Genomic DNA, 23,145 nt, shown 5'->3' with positions numbered 1-23,145 from the left:
AGAACCATGCTCCCTCCAAGGGTTCAAGGGGAAAATATTTCCTGCCTCTTCCAACTTCTGGTGCCTCCTGGCCTTCCTTGGCTTGTGGCCACATCATTCCGATCTCTGCCTCCATCTTCATATGGCCTCCTCGTCTGTGTGTCTCAAATCTCCTTCTCCTTTCTCCTATGAGGACACTTGTCATTGGATTTTGTGCTTTCCTGCACCAATCAGGATGATCTCTTCATCTCAAGATCCTCAATTATATCTGCAGAGATTTTTATATCAAATAAAGTCACATTCATAGGTTCCAGGGATTAGGACATGGACATATGTTTTTTGGGGTCCACCATTCAACCTATAACACCTCGTGATGTTTTTGGAGCCACTGCTACTCATGCATCCATTCCTAGGGATTGTTCTGCAAGCGGTCTTAGATTTGCTCCTTGCTGCAAATGAGCCTGTCCTTTCATTTCTAGAAATTTTTTTTTTTTTTTTCCTTTTTGAGACCGGCTGCATCGCGCTCAGCCAGTGAGTGCTGTGAGCGCACCGGTCATCCCTATATAGGATCCGAACCCGCGGCGGGAGCGCCACTGCGCTCCCAGCGCCGCACTCTCCCACGTGCGCCACGGGCTCGGCCCTAGAAATTTCTTGATTTTGCAAAGTATTTCTACACATTACCTCATTTGATTACCTCCAAAGTCCATTGAACTGTATACGTTTTTAGTAAATGCAAAGACATACCATAGTTTGGAACAGTACAACAATGTACAAAGGACTAATACAAGGGGTCTTCAAAAAGCTCATGGAAAGATTTGTATTATCTTTTGATTCCATCTTCCCATGAGCCTTTTGATGAACCCTCATATGTAAAAATGTCTCTTCTCCCCAACCGAAGTTATGAATTAAATCCCATTCAAAATAGAAATGTAGCGTTTCCACTTCCTGGATGGTCAAGGGAATTCCTGATGCTCCCACAACCATCCACTCTGGAAAAATTAAATACACACACACATGTGCACACACACACAGACACACGTGTGCATGCACACGCACCCCTGGAGGCACTGGAGAATGCACAAAAGCAGGCAGATTCTTCAGGTAAGTCAACACTTGATAGCTGAGAACTTGCACAGGGAGAATCATCTACTTTATTTTATTTAAATTGAGATGAAATCCACATAAGATGAAATTTACTATTTTAAAGTGAGCAATTCAGTGGCATTTAGTGCATTCACAGTGTTGTGCAACCACCACTGCTGTCTAGTTCCAAGACATTTTTATTATCCCAAAAGGAAACCCAGTACCTGTTAGCAGTCACTCCCCACTTCTCCCTTCCCCTATTCCCTGGCAACTACCAACGTGTTATCTCTATGAATTTACCTATTCTGCATATTTCATATAAAAGGAATTGTACAATAGCTTACCTTTTATGTCTGGCTTCTTTCCCTTAGCATAATGTTTTTGAACTTCATCCATGTTGCAACATCTATCAGTACTGACTTGGGATCAGGAGCCCCCATAGAAACAACTATTGTTCTATTTGAGACTTTGTCTCTCTATACTTTGGGGGAAGGTCATTCCCTCCTACTGGAAACCATGCTTTGATCCTTTCTCCAAAGGCCTGGGACCTCTGGGACAAGATATAGACTGAATGTGTAGGTCCTAAGGACCCATCAGGCCAGGACAAAAGGCCAGCTCATTGAGTCAGGCCCCTTCAGGTCCGCCAGGGAAGGTGTCCAGTTGAGTGAGCCCTAGGGAGCTGCTCTGTATCCATCTTCACATTTATCCTATTAGTAAATCTGCTGTTCCAGAAAGGCCCTGCAGTGCTGAGAACTCAGGGAAGGGCCTTGTTCCCCCAAAGCAAGCTGGTGTAGGGGAAATGTTATGAACATATGAATTGACACAAGAACTCCTCTTATTCATTCATTGATTCATTCTGCAAATGTTATTGAGCCTTCACTCTGTCCTTCTAAGGGAGGGTGACACAGCAGTCAACCAGAGGGACACTATCCAGGTCCTTCTGTTTATATGTGTGTGGGAGGTGATGGCAGGATTTGTCTGTTTTTAACTGAGGTATAATTTACGGCAGATGAAAAAAAAAACTGGTGGGGGGGGCAGCTGACCGGTACAGGAATCGAACCCTGAGCCTTGGTGTTATCAGTGAAGTACGATTTAGGCACAGTAAAATGCCAGTAAAGTGTTCACTGGTTCCCTGGCCTTCAGGGCATCCCCGCCTTCTGCAAAACCTCTGGGGAGAGTCTCAAATGTCCCAATGAAGAATCCTCCCCTTGTCTCCTGTCCAGAGCCCACCCAGACCTCCAAACCTTGAACTCATCCAGGCGATTCTGGAGGTTTGTCACCGTCCTGTCCAGCACAGTGTAGTGGTCCTTCATCATGTCTATCTGTTTGCCCCAAATTCTCTCAAGTTCCTTCTCCTAGAAGGGGGAGACACAGATGTCCGAGGCTTCTGAGGTCACCATGGCTGGGAAAGGGCCTAAGGCAGCCAAGCAGAATGTACCAGACCAGTTTGCCTCTAAACTGACATCTTTTTTTTTTTTTTGACAGCTGGCTGGTACAGAGATCCAATCCTTTGACCTTGGTGTTATCAGCACAGTGCTCTAACCAGGTGTAACCAGCCAGCCCTTCCAACCTGCCATCTTGACAGCCACCTGAGACACTCAATAGGAGGACCCATGCAGCCACTTCCCGTGGGACCCCCACCCCAGCTGGCTCCTCCTCCGGGGGCAGACGTCTTCTCAGCCCCCTCACTTCCCAGGCCCCCTTTCAGCTGCAGACAAAGGCTGCATCTGGGGGGATCGTGGGGTCAAGGAGTCTGCCATCAGCTCACCTCAAGCCATCATCTTCTCCTCCAGGGACACTGACCTTTAGCCTGGATTTCTGGAGGTTGCCAATCTTTTCCTGCAGGTCATCCAGGGTCGTCCCAGGCTTGGATGTACCTCCCATGTTAGCTGAAAGCAAAGGAGGGAGTGGCTGTTGGGGGCAGGGATGGAGGAAGAGGACTTGGCTAGAGCTCCACCTGTTTCTGTCATGACATGTCTAGAGCAGCACTGTCAGACAGAAATGTACTGTCAACTTACGGGCCTTTGGGGTACTTTTAGATTTTCTTCTTTGTTTCCTTATTTTTGGTAACTGGCCAGTATGGGGATTCGAGCCCTTGACCTTGGTGTTATCAGCACCACGCTCTAACTAACTGAGCTAACCAGCCAGCCCTCATTTTAGATTTTCTAGTAGCCACATTTTTAAGAAATCTAAAAAGAAGCAGGTGAAATTAATTTGAATAAAATATCTTATTTAACCCAGTATATCCAAAATAGTATCACTTTAATATGTCATCAAAAAATTTTTCACGTGATTTTTTATATCCTTCTTTTCATATTAAGCCTTCAATATCTGGTGTGTATTCACACATAGAGCACATCTGAATTTGAACTTGCCACATTTCAAGAGCTCGATAGCCAGATGTGACTTGTGGTGACCATATTAGACGGCAAAGGCCTAAGAAAACCCCTCCAGAATTTACCATCCCTTCCCACACCAGAAGTGACCCGAGAAAACTACGAAGCTCCTTATTTACGAAGGTATATGAAGTATATAAGGGTACTTCAAAAAGTACACAGCAGGATTTGCATATCTTTTAATTCCATTTTTCCACAAATTTTTTGAAGTATCCTCATATTATCCCACTGCAAGATAAAGAGAACTTTAACCAAAAAAAAAAAAAAAAGGAGGAGGTGGGGAAAAAGTAGCCTATATTCAATTTTGAGGTCAAAAACAATGTAAATGACACAGTTAGAAATGTATGAAAAATCGCAGCCAAGATAAGCTTTACAATCTATCTTTAGTTTTCTTAATAAAAGTGGCATCTGGTCAGAAGCGGAATTTGGGCTATTATTGCTTTATGTTTTAAATTTAAATTCATTGCTCCCATAATCTTAGCTGTGTACCAGTACTCATTGATATGATTCTTTTTAGCTATGTGATGTTCTGCTCTATTTTTTCTCCAAGCTTTATGGGATAGCATTGCCCATCAGGGTAGTGCCACATAAGGGTTTGGTTTGACTTAGGTTAATTCAACTGTTATACTTGTCAGAGCTTGAAAAAACGAGATAATGATTCAAGAGTGTAGGGCAGTGGATCTCAAAGTGGGTTTCCTGGGTCCGCAGCATCAGCATCAGCATCTCTGGGGAACTGGTTAAAAACACAAATTCTTGGGCCCCATCCAGACAGACTGAGTCAGAAACTCCAGGGGTGGGGCCCAGCAGTCCGCTTTAACAAGGAACACCGACATGAGCTCAAGGTTGGGAACTGCTAGCATAAACCACTCAGCTCTTCATTCCCCGCAGTGAGTGTGCCAGGCACGGGCATGAAATGGGGGCATAGGGCTGGCCGGTTAGCTCCGTGGGTTAGAGCGTGGTGCTGATAACACCGAGGTCCAGAGTTTGATCCCTGTACTGGCCAGCCACCGAAAAAAATGGGGGAATAAATCTACTGGTCTGCCACTGGGGTCTTTAAGGATATGTATTTTTGCCTGGCAGTTGCTTCTAATCCCAAGCTGACCACTTCATCTAGGGTCTGTTCAGTGCTGTCAAACACTGTCCAAACTGGACTTATCAAATCACTGTGCAGTACTGTTTTTGTGGGCTATAATAGGGGTCTTTATGAGTAATTTTGACATGTAATTTTCTTCCTTAAGTGCCAAATTTAGACCCCTATGGCTTCTCACCCCTAAGATAAGACCTCCCTCTACATTTATTAAAAAGAATAGACTAATAAGAAGCTAATGCTTCAGCCAAAGGAATGAATGGCTAATGGTTGAATGTAGATTCTGTTGGGGGAGTCAAATGAAGGAGAGGAGGTGCTTCTCGAAGTCCTCATGGAGGGCCTGAGCCCCTTCTTCCCCTACCAGGGCCAGCCCAAGCCTACCTAGATAAGTCAATTGCTGCTGCAGGTTGGATGACAGCTGGGCAAATTCTTCTTTCAGGGAGTCGTGTCTAATAGGTATCTGGGCCACATGGCTCATGGAATACTTGACAGCTTTCTTCTTGTCTTCAGGGGTCATGGCCTGCTTGGCAGCCATTATGGCCTGGCTTAGGGCTGTATTGGAAGTAAAGTCATGGGCAGAGTATGGGGGAGAGATGATTTCATAGTTTTCCAGCTCCTGGTTCTCATCGCTGAAGACCATGGGGTCTATGGCCCCACGGGTAGTGCCTGCGCCTAGAACATCTGCAAAGACCCCTAAAGGCCCGGATCTGGCCACACTTGTTGCGATGGTGGCCAGTTTGGTGGCAGGGGCATCCTTGACCCAGTTGGCAGCGGGCCTGGCTGCCTGGGCTGCTGAGTTTGCTGCAGCTCTGTAGGCTGCAGCTGCAGAGGCAGCAATGACCGCAGTGGTTCTCAACCGCTGAATGGCAGACTGGGGACCTTTAGGGCGTGCTTCTTCAGAGGTCCCATCTTTGGGGGTTCCATCCTGAACAACTCCCAGGTATTGGGCATTATATTCATCCTCCTTCTCTTCAACAGTTGGGAGCACGTTATTCTCTGCCTGGTGAGGCTGGAGTGGCCGCAGTAGACGATGCCAGGCTGAGCCGAACTCCCTGGCTGATGGTGGGGCACTGGAGGGTGGGGGCTGAGTGGGCTGCAGGAGACGTGATGGCCTGGAGCCCCCAAAAGGCCAAGTACCAGCCCCACGCCAGCCTCTGGGAATAGGCCAGACTCCAGGTGGTGGGGGCTGAGCACCTGGGGCGAGCCCAGGTCCAGGTGCAGTCCAAGGTGCTGGCATGAATCCAGGTGTCACACTGGGCCCCAGCCCAGGCCCCAGTGCAGGCGGGAGCTCGGACTCCAGCCCTGGCACAGGTGCAGGTCCAGGCACAAGCCTGGGCCCAGGTGCAGGTGCAGGACCAGTCTTGAGGGCCTGAGGCTGGCCTGGCCCCTCAGCACTGCCAAGTGCATTTGTGTGGGCATGCTCCTCCTCTGGTAGGAGACCGGGGACCTCAGAATGCCAGATGGTCTGCAGGAGCGTTGGGCCTTGTGTGGGTTCCATGTCATGGACAGGACGAACAGTTTCAAAGTGTTCGGCCTGTTCAAATGTTGCATCTGGGAGCTGCTCCGTGGTCTGCCACAGATTGGCCAGTTCCTGCTCTAGAGAAGCACCTTCCTGCAGAAGAAGGGGCTGAGGGGCTGGGCTGGCTTCCCACCCACCTCCCCACTCTCAGTCACCTGCCCGCTCCCATCTCCGCCGACTTCCTGGGCCCCCTGCTGCTCACCGAGCTGAAGATGGCCTCGTGGAGGTCGCTCCAGAGCACCATGTCGTCAGTTTGGGGAATGGTTTGAATCTTGTTCTGCAGAGAAGTCTGAAAGGTGGAGTTGGCAAAAGCAGGGTGTGAATCTGGAAGGCACAATGCCCTCAGGGGGGGCTCCCATCCACGATGCCCCCCCACACACCCACCCCGGGGGCTGCCCCCCATGCCATCCTCCCATACCCTTCTTTGGGGGGCTCCATGTCCATGCCGCCCCTCACACCCACTCTTGGGGGGCTCCACACTGCCCCCCACACTTGCAGAGGAACATTTCCAGACTGTGTTCTCCTCACCCCTCCCCACCCCCAGCACCAGGACGCAAGGGGTAGGGGACTGGAGGGAGGATAGCCCACGGCTCTCACCACTTCCCTCTGCAAAGCCCTTGTCTTCTGGTTCTGCACTTTCAGGTCTTCACTGAAGGTACCCATTGTTTCTGGTGGCATCTGTCAAATGAACCTGTCCGTGGGCTGGGGGTGCAGGCTCTGGTCCTGCCCATGCTTTCCCACCACTCTAGGTGACTGAGAGCTTGAGAAGGAAGAATGGATTCCAAAGCCAGTGTTTGCCAGGGAGTGGGAAAAGGGTAGGAAAGGGTTCCATGAGCAAGTAAGTTTGGGAAATGATGGGCTAAAAAGCATTCAACAGGTTTCTGCCCTGCAGAACTCAGAGCCTTGATGGGCAAAAGCATACTGAGAATCTCCAAGAGATGGGCCAAAGAGATATTGTTTCTCAAACAGATTTGTCCAAAAGGTCCTTTTTGGTTTTGGGGTTTTTTTTTTGTTGTTGTTGTTGTTGTTTTAAAGATGACGGTAAGGAGATCTTAACCTTGACCTGGTGTTGTCAGCACCACTATCTCTCAAGTGAGCCACGGGCTGGCCCCTCAAGAGGTCCTTTTTGGTATTTAGTGATGCAGCTGCCTGGCAGTACCCTTTCTGCTCAGATGGAAGCTAGCCAGCCCAAGAATGAAGATCTCACATCTGCCACTGCCATCAAATGCACACACTGACTTACAAATTGCAGTGATACATTAAATCACCTTGTGTAGGGCAAGTTGTTAAACCTCAGCCACAACACTGGCTTGAGTTGTGGAGACCTGGCTTCTGACCCCAGCTCTGATTCACCAGGTGTAGACTGGGGGCAGGTGCTGCATGCTTCAGGGATTCTGTATCCTTCTACATCATGAGAGTGAGTTAGAACTCGCTTAGGCTGATGGCTTGTGGCTACATAAATAGCTAGTATGTATGCCTGTGCTAGCTTTATTTCACATTTCAGTGTGGATAGAGCTTTCTAGAAAAGGAAGAGGTATTCTCTTTCTGCTAAGTTGGTAAGCCTGGAGTTGCCAAGACTTGGGGAGTACTTGCCTGAGAATGAAGCCAACACAGAGGAAAACATCACTAAGAATTGTTGATGTTATGTGAGCACCTAGATCTGGCTGTACCTGAAGGCGTATCTGGACTTTTCAGTAAATAATTCCCTTATTTTGCCTCAGCCAGGATGAACTGGGTTTCTGTCACTTACAACTGGTATCCTAACACAGTGGGGTAAGGAGCATGGAGGGGCTATAGAGAGCTTGGTGGGACAGGCCAAGGGGCTGGGCCATGTTGGCCCCCCTTCTCCTACCCTTATGGCTTCATTCTTTGACTGAAAACAAGCTTTTAGGTTGTCCTATTGCCCCATCACCAGAAGTCTGAGCAGCATAGCTAGCATGGAGAAGGCTAGGGAGGGACTACCTTTTCAAACAGGTCCTTCAGCGTGTCCACATCCTTCCTGAGGGTTTCAATGGTGACCTTGAGTGCATAAATCTCAGTGAGCAAATCCTGCAGGATCTTCATGGACTGAAGATGGGGAGAGGAGGGGAAAACATGAAGTTGGGTGTAGCTAGGAGAGAAGGCAAGTAACTTGCAGAAGCTCTGTGAAGATAGCCATGGTCCAAGGGGTGCTTATAGCTCTCCCAAGACCTGGGCTGGAGTGTACACAGAGGTCAGAAAATGAGACTAAAGTCAACAGTGCTCTGAGCTCCAGGCAGCCTGGGTGGCAAAGAGGCAACTCTGTGTTTGAATGTATTCAGTAACCAGGAGTTACTCATCATGAAGCATCTCATGCCCTTCCCTGTGAGATGCATGTCAGCCAGGATATGTAGGGGAGATACAACTGGATTTACATTTTTAAAGGATTCCTCTGGCTGCATGTGAAGTTTGGCTCTGGGAGAGCAAGTGGGAAATCAGGGGACCAGTGAGGAAACTTCCAGGCATGAGCTGATGGCTGCAATGCTGGGCCCATATCTCAGCTCCACCACTGACTGGGGCTGTTACTGCATCTTTCTAGGTTTTAGATTCCTCAACCATAAAATGGGTATGATAAAAATGTGACAATGTACATAAAGGGTCTAGTGCATAGTTAGACATTAAGTTAACAAAAATAACAAATAGCAAAGTGGCAGAAGCCAGTCCTTATCTATAATTACACTAAATGTAAGTGGATTAAACATCCAACTACATGATATTTGTAAGAGATACATTTTAGATTCAAAGACACAAACAGGCTGAAAGTAAAAGGATAGAAAAAGATATACTATGCAATTGGGAATCAAAAGAGAGCTAGAGGGCCGGCCCGTGGCTCACTCGGTAGAGTGCGGTGCTGAAAACACCAAGGCCATGGGTTCAGATCCCATATAGGGATGGCCGGTTTGCTCACTGGGTGAGCGTGGTGCTGACAGCACCAAGTCAAGGGTTAAGATCCCCTTACCGGTCACCTTTTAGTAAAAAAAAAAAAAAAAATGAGAGAGCTAGAATAGCTATTCTAATAACAGACAATATAGACTTTAAGACAAGACCAGACAGGGACATATATAATGATAAGAGAGTCAATCTACCAGGAAGATATAATAATTATAAGCATATATGTACTTAACAACAAAGTACATGAAGGAAAAATGGACAGAACTGAAAGGAGAAACCCACAATTAAACAAGAATAGTTGGAGATTTCAATACCCCATTTTCAGTAATGAATAGAATAACTAAATAGAAGATTAGCAAAGAAGCAGAAGACTTGAACAACACTATAAACCAACTAGACATAACAGATATCTATAGAACACCCCTCTCAACAATGGCAGAATTTAAAGTGACAAATGGGTGAGCTAAATACTATGATATGATTACTGCATACTATATAAATGGACCCCAATATCATATTGTACTCCATAAATACATACATTATGATAAAATGAAAAAGTGGGGGCAGAAATAGAGAGTGACTGCTCATGGTTAAGGAGTTTATTTTTGGGCTGTTGAAAATGTCCTAAATTTATGAGTTTGCTATTCTTGTTGTTTACAATTGGCCAGTTCAGGGATTGAACCCTGGACCTTGGGAAAATGTCCTAAATTTAGATTGTGATAAAAGTTGCATGAGTCTGTTAATATACTGTAATCACTGAACTGTACACCTTTAATAGATACATTTTCTGGTATGTGAAATATATCTCAATAAAGCTGTAAAAAATAGCATTTTTGTTTTAGAAACCATTGGGGGAAATTTCAACACTGTCTACTGTACTGTCAGGCCTTACTTTTAATCTTGTTGGGAGTGATAACGGTACTATGGAGTGGGTTTTACAAGTCCTCATCTGCTGTAGATAGAAACTACTTTTCAGAGAAATTGGCAATGTCCGGACCCCACCTATCCACTGGTACTTCCTCTTTCCTCTTGTCTCCCTGGGGGCAACCTAGGAAACAGATATCCTGAGCAGGAGCCATCCCCACCCCAACTCAGGTAAGCGCAGGGCAAGGCCCAGAAAAGATGGCAGAACCTTACAGGCTGCTCCCTGGACAAGGACTGCACATGAGAGAAGAAAGGATTATTTTCTAGTATGGGGTTCTGTTCTCCCGTGATATGCACAGTGAAAGGATTCTCACCACAGACCCAGCCTGCTCTGTCACAGGCCCGAGGACACACCCTGGACTCCTGTCTTAGAGACAAAGGAACAGCAGAGGGAGCCCTGGGAGAAGGTCTTTTCTCTGCTCAGGGCTCTCAGGCTATATTCAGGGATTGCATGGAGCTGAGTCCAAGGCAAGTCCCAGAAAGCTGCCTTTCTCAGAAGCTGAGTACATGCGTGTGACCATGTGCACGTGGCAGTGCAGTGCAGGCACTCAAAGCCAGGCTTGTCCAAACTTGCTCTCTCACTCTCTCTCTGAAGAGGGCTTCAAGAATGCGGGGCTAGGCTAGGGCCCAGTGATTACACAGGCCTTAAGGGGCCCAATAAGTGGTTCCGAAGCAAAGACCACTTAGGGCAATCAGCTGGGTTGGTCCACGTTGCCACAACTGGGGCTTTGGAAAATGGGAATGTTAAAACTTCCCTCCCAGAGAAAGGAGGAGTGCAAAACATGTCACAGCATGCTGGGAAGGGGACAGCAATGATTGGAGCATTCATTACTGTTATTGCAAAACTTCAGCCTTGATACTCTAAAATCCCAAAGTGTCTTCAACATCTTTAGGCAATGTTATGAAATACTCAAAAACCAATTTAAATGTAAAATTATTTTAATTTGTGCAACACACAGCAGGTGTTTTTTTTGGTTGTAGTTGTTGGCAGTTTCGAAATCAAAAAAGCAACAACAGGTTGTTAAAATCCCCAAAGACTAGGACCCACAACTTTATGGAAACAGGGTTAGACAGAACAATCTTAATAACAAATAGGTGACATCATTCTTCATTTTCTCCTGGGATGCTGGCTGCCAGGGGTTATCATTACAGATGAGAAAACCGAGGCCTCAACAAGACAGACAGGGACTCCCAAAAGCAGCTCTCCAAAACACAAATTAGAGGGCAGCATGGAGATCCTGAATCTGGGGGTCCGGGTATGGCCTGGCAATTCTAGAAAGGCTCCCTATGGAGAGCTGGTGTACAGGCAGGCTTGCGAAACACTGGGTGGCTGGGTGACCTGCAGGAGGTTGCAGTCAGGACTCAATGACCATTGGGGGAGCCCAGGTTTTCTAACCCAGCAGTTCTCAACTGTGGGTGATTTTGCCCCACCCCCACCCCCACCCCCATCCCCACCCAGCCATGGGCACTTGGCACTGCCTGGAGACATTTTTAGTTGTCACCGCTAGAGGGTGCTCCTGGTATCCATTGGGTAGAGGTCATGGATGCTGCTCAACATTGTGTTCTAGAAAGTTCAACATTCAACGTTCAAAGTGCCCACAGGGGGCCGGCCCGGTGGCACACTCGGTAGAGTGTGGCGCTTGGGAGTGCGGTGGCGCTTCCGCTGAGGGTTCGGATCCCATGTGGAGACCGGTTCCCACTCACTGGCTGAGCGCGGTGCGGGCGCAGCACCCGGGGGTTGCGATCCCGTTGCCGGTCAGTCAAAAAAGACAAAAAGGAAAAAAAAAAAAAAAGTGCCCACAGGGGGCCGGTCCGGTGGCACACTCGGTAGAGTGTGGCGCTTGGGAGTGCGGGGGCGCTTCCGCTGAGGGTTCGGATCCCATGTGGAGACCGGTTCCCACTCACCGGCTGAGCGCGGTGCGGGCGCAGCACCCGGGGGTTGCGATCCCGTTGCCGGTCAGTCAAAAAAGACAAAAAGGAAAAAAAAAAAAGTGCCCACAGGGTTGGCTGGTTAACCAAGTGGTTAGACCACAGTCTTGTAACACCGAGGTCAAGGGTTTGGATCCCTATACCAGCTAGCCGCAAAAGAAAAACCAAAGTTCCTACAATGCACACACAAGTTCAAGGGTGCCTCCAAGATCCTGAATCCAGGGAATATGCAATCCTGGAAAGGCTCCCTATGTGGAGCTAATGTCCCGGCAGTTGTGGGAAGCACAAAGAATTATCCTGCCTGAAATATCGACAGTACTGAGACTGAGACCCTGCAGTGTGACCCTGCTTAATAACAACTTATTGTGCTGCATAAGCCCCCCAAAATCTGGCTGTGTGCTGACCAATGGCACCAGCCTTGGGCCACGTCTGTGGATTCTTCAAAATCAGCCAAGGGGAAGAAGCTTGGCGTCAGCCCTAGTTTCCCAAGCAGCATTTACAGTGTTGGGGGTGAGTGCTGGGACTGGCAGTTTCTGTTTTCCCACCCCTGGCCTGTGCCCCTTGAGAAGTGCCCCAGAAGGGCAGTAGAGGACTCTAACCCGGCCAGCCCAGAGAAAGGGGGCAGAGGGGGAACAGACTAGGGGACCCCAGCATTGCCTCAGTCCACTTAGCTAAGCAGCGTGCACGTTCTAGAACCAGCTACCATGTCAACCTCCTTCAATGAAGCATTGTAGTAACCCCAGGCAACTTCACTCAGGCTGGGACAAGGCATTAGCATTCTTTCACGGTGGGGACATTCCTGAGCTGCACAAACAGTCCTCTTAGGGCTGCACGGCCAGGTCTGATCTCATCCATGAGCCCCTTTCATGAGCCGAGTGGGCCGCCCTGTTTAACTGCATGGGGTACATTCTCCAAGCCTTCATCCATCAGGATAGGCCGGGGGGGTACCTTCCTCTGAGGGGCTGGCACGCCAGACACTTGAGTCAACCTGTCTTGCCTGCAGGGCCCTCCGCCGCCCCGTGCAGCAATTTCTATCTTAAAGTCTACCTTGTCTGATATTATCACGGCCGCTCCTCTTCCCCTCTGGGTATTGCCTGTGTGGAATAGTTTTTTATCCTTTCACATTCAACCTATTTGTGTCTTTGAATCTAAAGTGTATCTCTCTCTACAGCATATAGTTGGATCAAGTTTGATTTTTTAAATCAATTCTGCCAATCTCTGCCTTTTTTGCGGTAAAATACACATAATATTAACATGTACAATTTGATGGCATTTAGTACATACAGAAGGTAGTATAACCATCACCACCATCTAGTTCTGAGACATTATACTCCCCTAAAAGGAAATCCTGTCTCCATTAGCATCCCCATCTCCCCTCCCCCAGCCCCTGGCAACCACTAATCTGCTTTCTGTTTCTACGGATTTGCCTGTACTGGACATTTCGTGTAAGTGGAATCATACAATTTGTGATCCTCTGTGTCTCATCTGGTTTTTGTTCTCACAACAACCCTGAGAAGAGGAAACCATTATCAGTCATTATCATGCCCCACCCTCTCCATTCCGTAAGTGGCCAGGCAAGCTCGATGCCCACAGACCCAGGTGTCCACCTGCCCGCTCTGCCCAGGTATCCGCTGACTTCCCCATTTTCTAACTCTGACCTCGAGTGGGTTACTTAACCTCTCTGTGCCTCTGCTTCCTCCTCCGTAAACTAGGGATGATAACAGCACCCAGCAGAGGCAAAGGAAGCATTTAGCTCACCTGGAACTTGTGAGCGCTCAGTGCTTGGTGGCTGTGCCAATAATTATTTCCCTGGGGAGGGAGTGAGTTTCAAGCGAGGGTGAAGCAAGGGGAGGGGACAGTGAAGAGATGTGGGGGTATGAAGCCCAAGCAAGTCAGGCCGGGCAGAGACGCTGCTGCAGACTCTGGCCTGTGTTCCGGCCAGCTTTGTCTATTTTCTCAATCACCTCCACATATACCTGCACCAAAGTCTTCCCACCTCAGTGCCCTGGTGTAGTCGATATCTTCTGGGGTGCTCTGGGGTCCTCTTCTGAGACTTGCCGGGGTGGCCCCAGTAGCGATAATTCTTAGACATGACCCTGCCTCCCTGGCCATGGCTGATTGGGCCAGGGGGGTCAGATGGCCTTCCCATTCTCTCACCCAAAAATTGTAACCCAAAGACCCAGAGACTGGCAAGTGGAAGCTGAGAGGCATGAAGGGCTGTCTTCTAGACTGCAGGAGATCCCATGACTTTCCTGCTGGGCCTTGACTTCCACCCCATCGAAGCCTGGCCATTCAGTTCCTCCCTGGCTCCAGTGAGAGACCCCAGCACCCTTCAAATATCACGCTATCTGGGCCGGCCCGGTGGCGCACTGCTGCAGTGTGCCGCTTGGGAGTGCGGTGGCGCTCCCGCCGAGGGTTCGGATCCCACATGCAGACCGGTTCCCACTCACTGGCTGAGCGAGGTGCGGGCGTGACACCGAGGGTTGCGATCCCGTTGCCGGTCCTGGTCCGGTACGGGCGCGACACTGAGGGTTGCGATCCGTTGCCGGACACGAAAAAAGACAAAAAAAGGAAAAAAAAAAAAAAATCACGCTATCTTTGTTTTAAAAGAGTCTCAATCCAAATGCCCACCAGCAGGTGTATTGATAAAGGAAATGCGGTTGATCCACACCATGGAATATGATGCAGATATGAAAAGGAATGAGACACTGAGACATGCTACAACCTTGATGGACCTTGAGGACATTATACTTGGTGAAAGAAGCCAGACGCAGAAAGCTACATACATATGATCCCATTTATATGAAATGTCCAGAATAGGCAAAGCTGTAGAGACAGAAAGCAGATTAGTGGTTGTCGGGGGTTGGGGGGAGGGGTAGTAACTGGGGAGTATGGGGTTTCCTTTTGGGGTGATGGAAATGATTTAGGACTAGATAGAGCTGGTGGCTGCACAACATTCTCAATGTATTAAATGCTACTGAATTGTTCTTTTAAATGGTTCATTTTATGTTATGTGAATTTCCCCTCAATTTAAAAAGGGAGAGTGCTAACCTAGGATACCTTGGAAATGACCCTGACTGCCAGAGAGGCACAGCCAGACACCCCAATGGGCACAGTCTGGCTCAAAGAGGATCTGGGACATGCCTCCTCTAGATGATAAATGGCCAAGTCTGATGTTCCATCACCACCTGACCCCCCATCACACCAGACCCTAGAAAGCTAACCCTCTGCCTCCCATTATTCAGATGAAACCAGAGACGCAGGGTGGCACGGGGCCAGTTGTCCAGCCCTGGCAGATATCCAGCCGGAGGTTCGGATGTGCATCTGGAGCTGAGTGGAAATAGAGATTTGGGAGCCAGGGCTGGCGGCACCTACAGAGTACAATCTCCCTCCACAGCCTCTCACTTAATCCTTGAAGCCACCCTGAGTGGCATCCAGGTAGATGGTGTGCCCATCTGACAGGATGGAAAGCTGAGGCTTGGAGAGGTGAGGCCACCTGGTAGGATAAGGCACGTCAAGGCCAGAACCCCGTGTTTTTTCCACGGCTCAACCCTGACCCCCTTTCCAGACCTTAACTTCCCTAAGAACAAGGGACAATGTCTAATTCCCCGTTTTAAAAAAAAAAAAAAATCCCTAACAAAGGTAGTGATTAGGAAGGGGTGCCTGGAAGGGGTGGGGGGGCTCTTGATAAGCTGGGAATGGGCTCTTTCTCAATCCGTTTGCTAGTTACGTGGGTTACATGGGTGTGTACACTTTGTGGAAAGTCAAGGAGCTGTATGTGCTTTTCCGTATGTACGTTACACTTCATAAAAAAGTGTTTCAAAAAGCTCTGAAACATGAACCTCCGGCTCTTTGCTGAATCGAAATGCTTTGAAGAACACAGTGGATGAGAAGGCACCTTTCCGGGGTCCCTGGAACCGACTCTGAGCGGGAGGGCTGCCTTCCATTGGACCCAGCCTGGCTGGTGACAATTCTGAGCGCTACAGACCCCCACTCCTTTTTGATCAAGAGCTACCCTTCATTCCTTCCTCTCTCTAATACATCTTTTCCCCTTTCCTCCCTTTCATTCAACTGTGCTGATTGGGCAAAACAGTCTCCAGGAGATAACAGCCACACTCCCAGTTAGTCCTGACCGGTTTGGGCCAAACCAGAGAATTTGTGCGCAAGTCTCAACTTTGACCCTAATTTCACCTTTTGACGACACAGAGCCAATCTCTCTTCATTTTAATGCTTAAATCTCCACCCCCAAGAGGACATGGGTCGCATGTAACATACACGATGCCTGCCGCGCATGCGTGCTCATCCCCGCTTGACTATGTACAGCGGTAACCCAGCCCTCGTTGAATATGTATGAGTTCTATAGCTAGACCCCTTAAAAGATTGTAACTCTTGTCTGGTGGGGAGCTTGGTTTATTTTAGGTCATGAAATCAACCTTGCTCCTGGCTTGTGCAGCCCACATCAAGTTCCTTTCTGCTGTATTCTCGACTGCCCAGCCATTGTAATTCTTTTGGAGTTCACAATAGGCAAGGACCCCACGAGTGTTTACCCATAAGGGATCGGCAGGGGCACCAGACTGTGGCAGAAAGGGGAAGCCAGCGTGGGTTGCTCTGGAAAACTGCCCCACAGAAACCTTCCTTCCCTCCCTTAAACATTCGGCCATGCAGATGGCCAAGGGGACCTGGCCGCAATCTCAGTCCTGACCCCGCCCCAGCCCCTGAGCCCAGCCCTGGTGAACCCCATATCTCCCTCTTTAGCCCAAACTTGATCTTGCCTCTCCATGTTTCCCAGGGTATAAGGCAATTACTCTCTGCCAAACCTAGTGCCCAGGGGCAAGGACACCCTCTCCCTTCCACTGGAAGACCTGGCCCAGAGCCTAGCACATAGCAGGTGTTTAAAAGGTATGGGGGGCTGAATCAGGATCCATAAAGATTTCTACCTCCTAATCCCTGGAATCTGTGAATATGTCACATTACATGGCAAAGAGGACTCTGCAGATGTGATTAAATGAAGGATCTTGCGATGGGGACGTTATCCTGGATTATCTGGGTGGGCCCAATGTAATCAGGAGGTCCTTATAAAAGGGAGGTGGGAAGGTCAGAATCAGAGAGAAATGGGAGCCCAGACGAAAGTCAGAGAGGAAAGAAGCTGCCGGCTTTGAAGATGAGCCAAGAAATGCAGGCAGCTTCTAGAAGCGGGAGGCAAGGAAATAAATTGTCCCCTAGAGCCTCCAAAAGGAACACAGCCCTGTCTATACTTGACCTTAGCCCAGTGAGACTGGGATTTCTGACCTCCGGCACTGTAAGATAATAAATTCACGTTCTTTGAAGCCACTAAGCTTGTGTTAATTTGTTACAGCAGCAACAGGAAACTAATACAACAGTTTAATTAATAATAGCAATTAATATTTACTTAGGCCTCCCCAGGCATCAATGACCCTTTACCTCATTTATCCCACATGACAGCTGAGTGAGGCAGTGTTACCATGATCTCCATTTTACAGACAAAGTAACTGAGGCCAAGTGAGTTGCCCCAAAGCATGCATCTCAAAAGGGTGCACTGGGGTTTTATAGAAATGCCCTCAGTTGATGTACACATGGGGTGTTTCCACTTTTTGGCTACTGCAAATAATGCTGCTATGAACGTTCATGTACAGTTTTTTGTTTAAACACCAGTTTTCCATTCTTTTGGGCACATACCCAGGAGTGGAATGGCTGGGTCATATGGTGACTCTACGTTTAACCACTGGGGAGCTGCCAGGCTGTTTTCCAGGGTGGCTGCACCATTTTGCACTCCTGCCAGCAGTGCGTGAGGGGTCACATTTCTCCACGTCCTCACCCACACTTGTTATTTTCCCTTTCTTATTCCATTTTGGGCCACTACTTATTGAGCACTAACTACACGCTAGTCAGGGAGGCAGGCGAGCCCGGCAGTCCAAGGTGGGGCACGAGTCAGCCACCTCGGCTCAACTCCCAGCTCCACCTGTCACCGGCTGTTGGAACCTCAGCAAATTAATGAGTATTTCTTTTTCTTTTTTTTTTTGGTGGCTGGCCGGTACAAGGATAGAACACTTGACCTTGCTGATATCAGCACCATGCTTTAACCAACTGAGCTAACTGGCCAGCCCCTAATGAGCATTTTTGAGTGTCAGCCTTCTCACCAATGAAATAGCAATAACGCTCCTTCCCCTGCTCACATGGCTAGTTCCTGCAGATTTTTATTACCTGCTTTCTCTCTCTCCTGCAGGCCATGAACTCCTGTTGGCTATGACCACCATGGCGCCTCTGCCATGGTAGGTCCCCAATAAATTTTTTCTTATTGAGGTGAGAGTCACATAATATACAATAAGCCACTTTAAAGTGAACAATCCAGTGGCATTTAGTACATTGACGATGTTGCTCAAACACCACCTCTATCTAGTTCCAAAACATTTTTATCACCCCAAAAGGAAACCCCACACCCACTACATAATACTCCCCGACTCCCCTCCCCCAGCCCCTGGAAACCATCAATCTGCTTTCTGTCTCTGTGGATTTGCCTATTCTGGACATTTCATATAAATGGAATCAAACAATAGGTGGCCTTTTGTGTCTTTTTTTTTTTCTTCAATATGTGATAAAGGACACAAGTTTGGGGTTTTGTTTCTGCCTGACTCTGAAGCCCTGTTCTTCCCCTTGTACATAAGGGGATAGCCTGGAAGGAGCACAAAGGAAGCTTCTGGAGGCTGGGGGCTTACCTTTGCTGTGGCTTCTTCGTGACCCTCCACCATCTTCTGGAGCTTGATCAGATGCCACAGGTCCCGGGCGGGCTGGCCAGTGCCCTTGCTATCCTGCAGCAGCTGGGAGGTGGATGGCAGGTCCTGCAGCACAGCCAGCTGGTTCTCCATCCTGTCGATGCGGTGCACCACTTGGTCAAAGACATTGCCGAGCCTCTTCATGGGGTTGAGGATGGGCTGGGCATCTCCTTCCCTGGGCACAAACACCACCTGTGAGGTCTGCAGGAAGTCCTCGTCCCCTGAGAGCACCTTCTTGAGCTCGGCCATGTGGATGTGCTCCAGGATGCCGTGTAGTAGCAGGTGCAGGGCCTTGAAGTTCACCACCCCGCACTGCGGTACAGCGATGTTGACCAGCTCGGTGAACGTGAGAGAGAAGCTCATTCTGCTGGGGACGGATCGACAGGGATGAGGTTTTGGAAGTCCTTGTGGTGGCTTTCAGGGGTCCTGAGAGCTACACGGACAGGTCCTCAGAGGCTTGTGGAGGTGGTGAGTCACAGTGGTCAGGGAGGAATGGCCTCTGTCCTTGCTGGAGCGCAGATCAGAGTTTCTGGTCGCTAAGACACCAAAGAATGTTCCGAGAGCCTGGAGTGGGCAGTGCTCCCGGGCGAGCCTCTCCCGGTGTAGGTGCTCAATTAACACTTGACGAATGTTTGCATAGTGAGTGACAGCCTTTCTCTCAAGCCCTTCGATTATGTCAGACTGATGACCCTCTCCAGAAAGTATATAGGGATGTGATAGAGAGGCAGCTCGCTCCTCAGAAGGCTCTAGAATCAGAATAGAAGCAGATTTCTTGTAGTTAGGAAGGCCCAGGTTTCAAGAAAAGAGGATGTCAAGAAACGAATCTGGAGAACTAAGCTGGTTTCTGAACATGCCAAATGCATCCACAGGTGTTCCAGTTTCTGGCGGGGCAGAGCTGAGAAGGTGAGAAGGGCATCGAACATTCAGAGTCTGGCACGTCCCTGGCATGCTGGGGGTGGGGGGACCAGTGATGATGCCCTCGCTGAATCCTGCATTGTGGCTTACCATGACCCCAGTGCTCCCAAGCAGGGTCTCAACCCTGCTTTAAAAGTCTTAAGCACACAGCCATGAGCCAGCTGCTGCAGGACCGGGAGGCCACATGGGGCCCTGCTATGGTCAGTTCTGGGACAAGAGAGCTGCAGCATGCTTGTCCTGATCTCCTGGGGAAGTTTGCAGGGAAAGTCTTCATCTTAACACCCAGAGCCCCAAGTCCTGGCCTGCCCAGCACTGCGATCCCACATTCCTGGCACACACAGGAGCCCCACTCATGGATTCCATCAGCTGAGGGCTATTCTTACCTGGCTTCCACACAAGAGAGCTGAGAGGAGACTGGACCGTGGACAACCTGTCTGCTTTGGGTTTATGCATGTGTACAACTAATAGACTATGTTGCTCTCACTTGTCCAGTGTGGGGTGTTGTGTGTCTGGCCATCTCATACTGCGGAGGCTGTGGGATCCTTCCCTCCCTGATGGGGTGAGAAGGGGGTGATTGGAAGACCCATGGTGCGTATTCTCCTTTGCTGCAGTGAGCCAATAAGCCCAAATGTGTTCAACCAAAGGTGGGCCCCTAGGGGTCCTGGCTGGGGAAGATGGATCCTGAAAACTTAGGAAACACCTTCCAGTGGTGTGAGCTATCTGGATTTGGGACTGTAGACCCAGGACTGTGCAGCTGTGTTATCATGGAGCCATACACAAGAGTTCTCCAGGTGGGAAAGGGAAGATAAGTGGGAATTACAACTAGTTTAGCGTAGTAACAGGTCGGATAGGTAAGCACAGGGCCAGACCAAGGGGCTGCCCAGCAGCCTTGTGAAAGAATTTTAAGAAATTCATGGTCATTTGGGGCCAGGCTGGGTAAGTGGACGTAATGGCTCTTTTTTACATTTTGAGGTTGCCCAGCATCTGAAACCATCCATGTGTCTGGGGAAGCCGCCACTTTAGGTGTCTTGGTGGGATGCAGAGTGTCAGTTACTAATTTCCCCAGCTTCCTCTGAAGCCAGGGCATGGACATGGGCAGGTGACCCCAGTTTGGCCAATCAGAGACCCCCATGTAGGACTTTGAATGGGAACTGTTGACACAAAACACAGATACTGGACCTGGATCCATCTGTTTCTGATGGCCAGGGGTAGAGGTGGGGATGGAGATAGGGTGGGTGGTAGGCAGAATGACAGCCCTAAAGATGTCGATGTCCTAATCCCTGGAACCTGTGAATATGTTACCTTACATAGCAAAAGGGACTTTACAGGTGTAATTAAGGGTCTTGAGATGGGAAGAGTGTCCTGGATTATCCAGGTGACCCCAATGTAATCACAATGGTGCTTAAAAGAGTCAGAAAAGGAAATATGACTATGGAAGCACAGAGAGAGAGAGAGAGAGAGAGAGAGAGATTGACTTGATGCTGCTGGCTTTGAATACTGGTGGCCTCTAGAAACTGGAAAAGACAAGGAAACAGACTCTCCCCCAGAGACTCCAGGAAGACCACAGACCTGCCAACACCTTGATTTTAGCCCAGCGAGACTTCTGACCTATAGAACCATAAGATAATAAATACGTGTTGTTTTGAGCCAGTAAGTCTATGGTAACCTGTTACAGCAGCAACAGGAAGCTAAGACAGGCTTGGGAGCACCAGGGTCCAAGAGTTAGTACCAGGGTGTTGTCTTCGAAGGCCCCAAGCTGGCTCCTCCAGCCCTCGCAATAGCTACTCCGGGCTACCCAACACTCTCTCAGTAGATTTCTTTTCTGCAGAATTGACATTTGTGACTTATGACTGTGCACTCTGTCTGGCACAGCGGAGAAGGAACCCACCCTCCCACAGCCTGAGCCACAGGACACTGAGGAGGAATAAACCACTCCAAACAGTACCTGCCTGGAGTCTCCAAGTCTCCCAGAGGACGATGCAAATGGTTTCCTGACATTCAGGGCTAAGGGCTTTCCATTCACAATCACATGTTGAATCCTTACAACAGACCTGTGAGGCAGGTGCTATTATTGTCCTTGTTTTATAGATGAGTCAACTAAGAGGTTAAGTCACTCACCCAAGGGCACAGAGTGTGTTGAGTGGCAAAGCTGGGAAAATAGGTATAATGACTGATATGCTACAGTGCAGCTCTCCAGGGCAGGCAGGGCAGGGCAGGGAGGTGTTAGGCAAGGAAATGTCCCAGTCAGTGCTGGCAGCTCCCCGCCCCCAGTGTGTGTTCCCCTGTGGATCTATGAAAGTGAAGCTACTAAATCAACCCAGCATGCCACAGTGCAAAGGGTAGAAAGTCACCTTAAAGAGCTAACCTGTCCTCAGGTCTTCGAGACAGCTGCCAGCTGACTACAGAGATGCTGATTTATTTCCCAGCACGTAGCACTGTTCCTGACACTCATTCTTCATTCTTTCCTTCAACTAACATTTATTGAGCAGCTACTCTGTTCCAGGTGCTGCTCTTAAGTGCAGAAGAGGCCACAGTGAGCAAGTCTGATGAGGTCTCTGAACTCACAGAGCTTGCAGGCTAGTGGGGGAGACAGACACTTATTTTACAAGAAATAAAATAACTTCAGGTAGCGATAGAAGTTATGCATATAGTCAAACAGGACAAAATGTGAGTGGAGAATGGGCATTCATTCAGGAAGGATTGTCATGGTAGCCAGCCTCTAAGATGACCCACAAAGAAACCGCCTGGGATTCATGCTCTTGTATAGTCTCTTCCCACACTGTACCATGGTGGTCTGTGTCACCAAAGGAATATGGTGGACATGATGGTATGACCCTTCAGAGGTTAGGTTCTAAAAAACACTGTGGCTTCCTTCTTGATCATTTTCTTGCTCTTTCAGATCATTTGCTTTGGGGACAGCCATCTGCCTTGTCTTGATGACACTTGAGAAGCTTTATAGACAGTTCCATGTGGTGAGGACCTGAGGCCAACAGCCACTGAATGGCCCATGGAATGGATCCAGCCCCAGTCAAGACTTCAGATGAATCCAATCCCAGCTGACTTCTTAACTGCAACCTCATGAGAGACCCTCATGAGCCAGAACTACCCAGCTAAGCCACTTTTGAATTCTTAATCCTTGGAAACCACGTGAGATAATAAATGTTCGTTATTTTCAGCTGCTATGTTTGGGGGTCATTTGTGACATGGCAATAGATATCTAATACAATTGTCAGGGAAGATCTATGACACCTCCATGAGCAGGTGGAGCTGAGAACTGAACAAACCAGTGACTTGAAGAGCCATGGGAAGAGCATTCCAGGCACCAGGTACAGCAAGTGCAAAGGCTCTGAGGTGGGAGTGAGCTGGGTGTGGTCAGGAACAGAAAGAAGGTCAGTGGCAAAGGACCAGGAGATGAGGCTGGGCAGGTAGACCAGGGCTGGATCCTACAAGGCTTTGTGAGCACTTGACGAGTATTTGCTTAAAGAAGAAATAAATGGGTCGATGATGAATGAGAGCAACACTGAGCGGGACAGAAGCCAGGGCCCTGATGCCTGAGTGACGTCCTCTGTCAAGAGTATGTAGCCACCTTGGTGCTCGGGCGAGCAGCTTCCC

At 48.8% G+C, this 23,145-nt stretch overlaps 1 protein-coding gene across 1 annotated transcript in view; it reads right to left on the bottom strand.

Annotated features, from left to right (window-relative positions):
* Nucleotides 1-18,981, bottom strand: part of LOC103587613 (chromosome unknown open reading frame, human C16orf96) — a 34,423-nt gene extending 15,442 nt beyond the window's left edge. Inside the window, exons 1-7 of the mRNA XM_008569128.1 lie at nt 18,562-18,981; nt 8,027-8,131; nt 6,662-6,742; nt 6,267-6,353; nt 4,927-6,136; nt 2,866-2,951; nt 2,307-2,417 (exon numbers count right to left, since the gene is read on the bottom strand). Of these exons, the coding sequence (XP_008567350.1) occupies nt 2,307-2,417; nt 2,866-2,951; nt 4,927-6,136; nt 6,267-6,353; nt 6,662-6,742; nt 8,027-8,131; nt 18,562-18,981 (2,100 nt within the window). The remainder of the gene's footprint in view (nt 1-2,306; nt 2,418-2,865; nt 2,952-4,926; nt 6,137-6,266; nt 6,354-6,661; nt 6,743-8,026; nt 8,132-18,561) is intronic.
* Nucleotides 18,982-23,145: the final 4,164 nt, after the last annotated feature.

This window comes from Galeopterus variegatus, unplaced genomic scaffold (assembly GCF_000696425.1).
Source record: "Galeopterus variegatus unplaced genomic scaffold, G_variegatus-3.0.2 Scaffold466, whole genome shotgun sequence".
Taxonomy (NCBI): Eukaryota; Metazoa; Chordata; class Mammalia; order Dermoptera; family Cynocephalidae; genus Galeopterus; species Galeopterus variegatus.
This window is presented reverse-complemented; position numbering and strand designations above follow the sequence as displayed.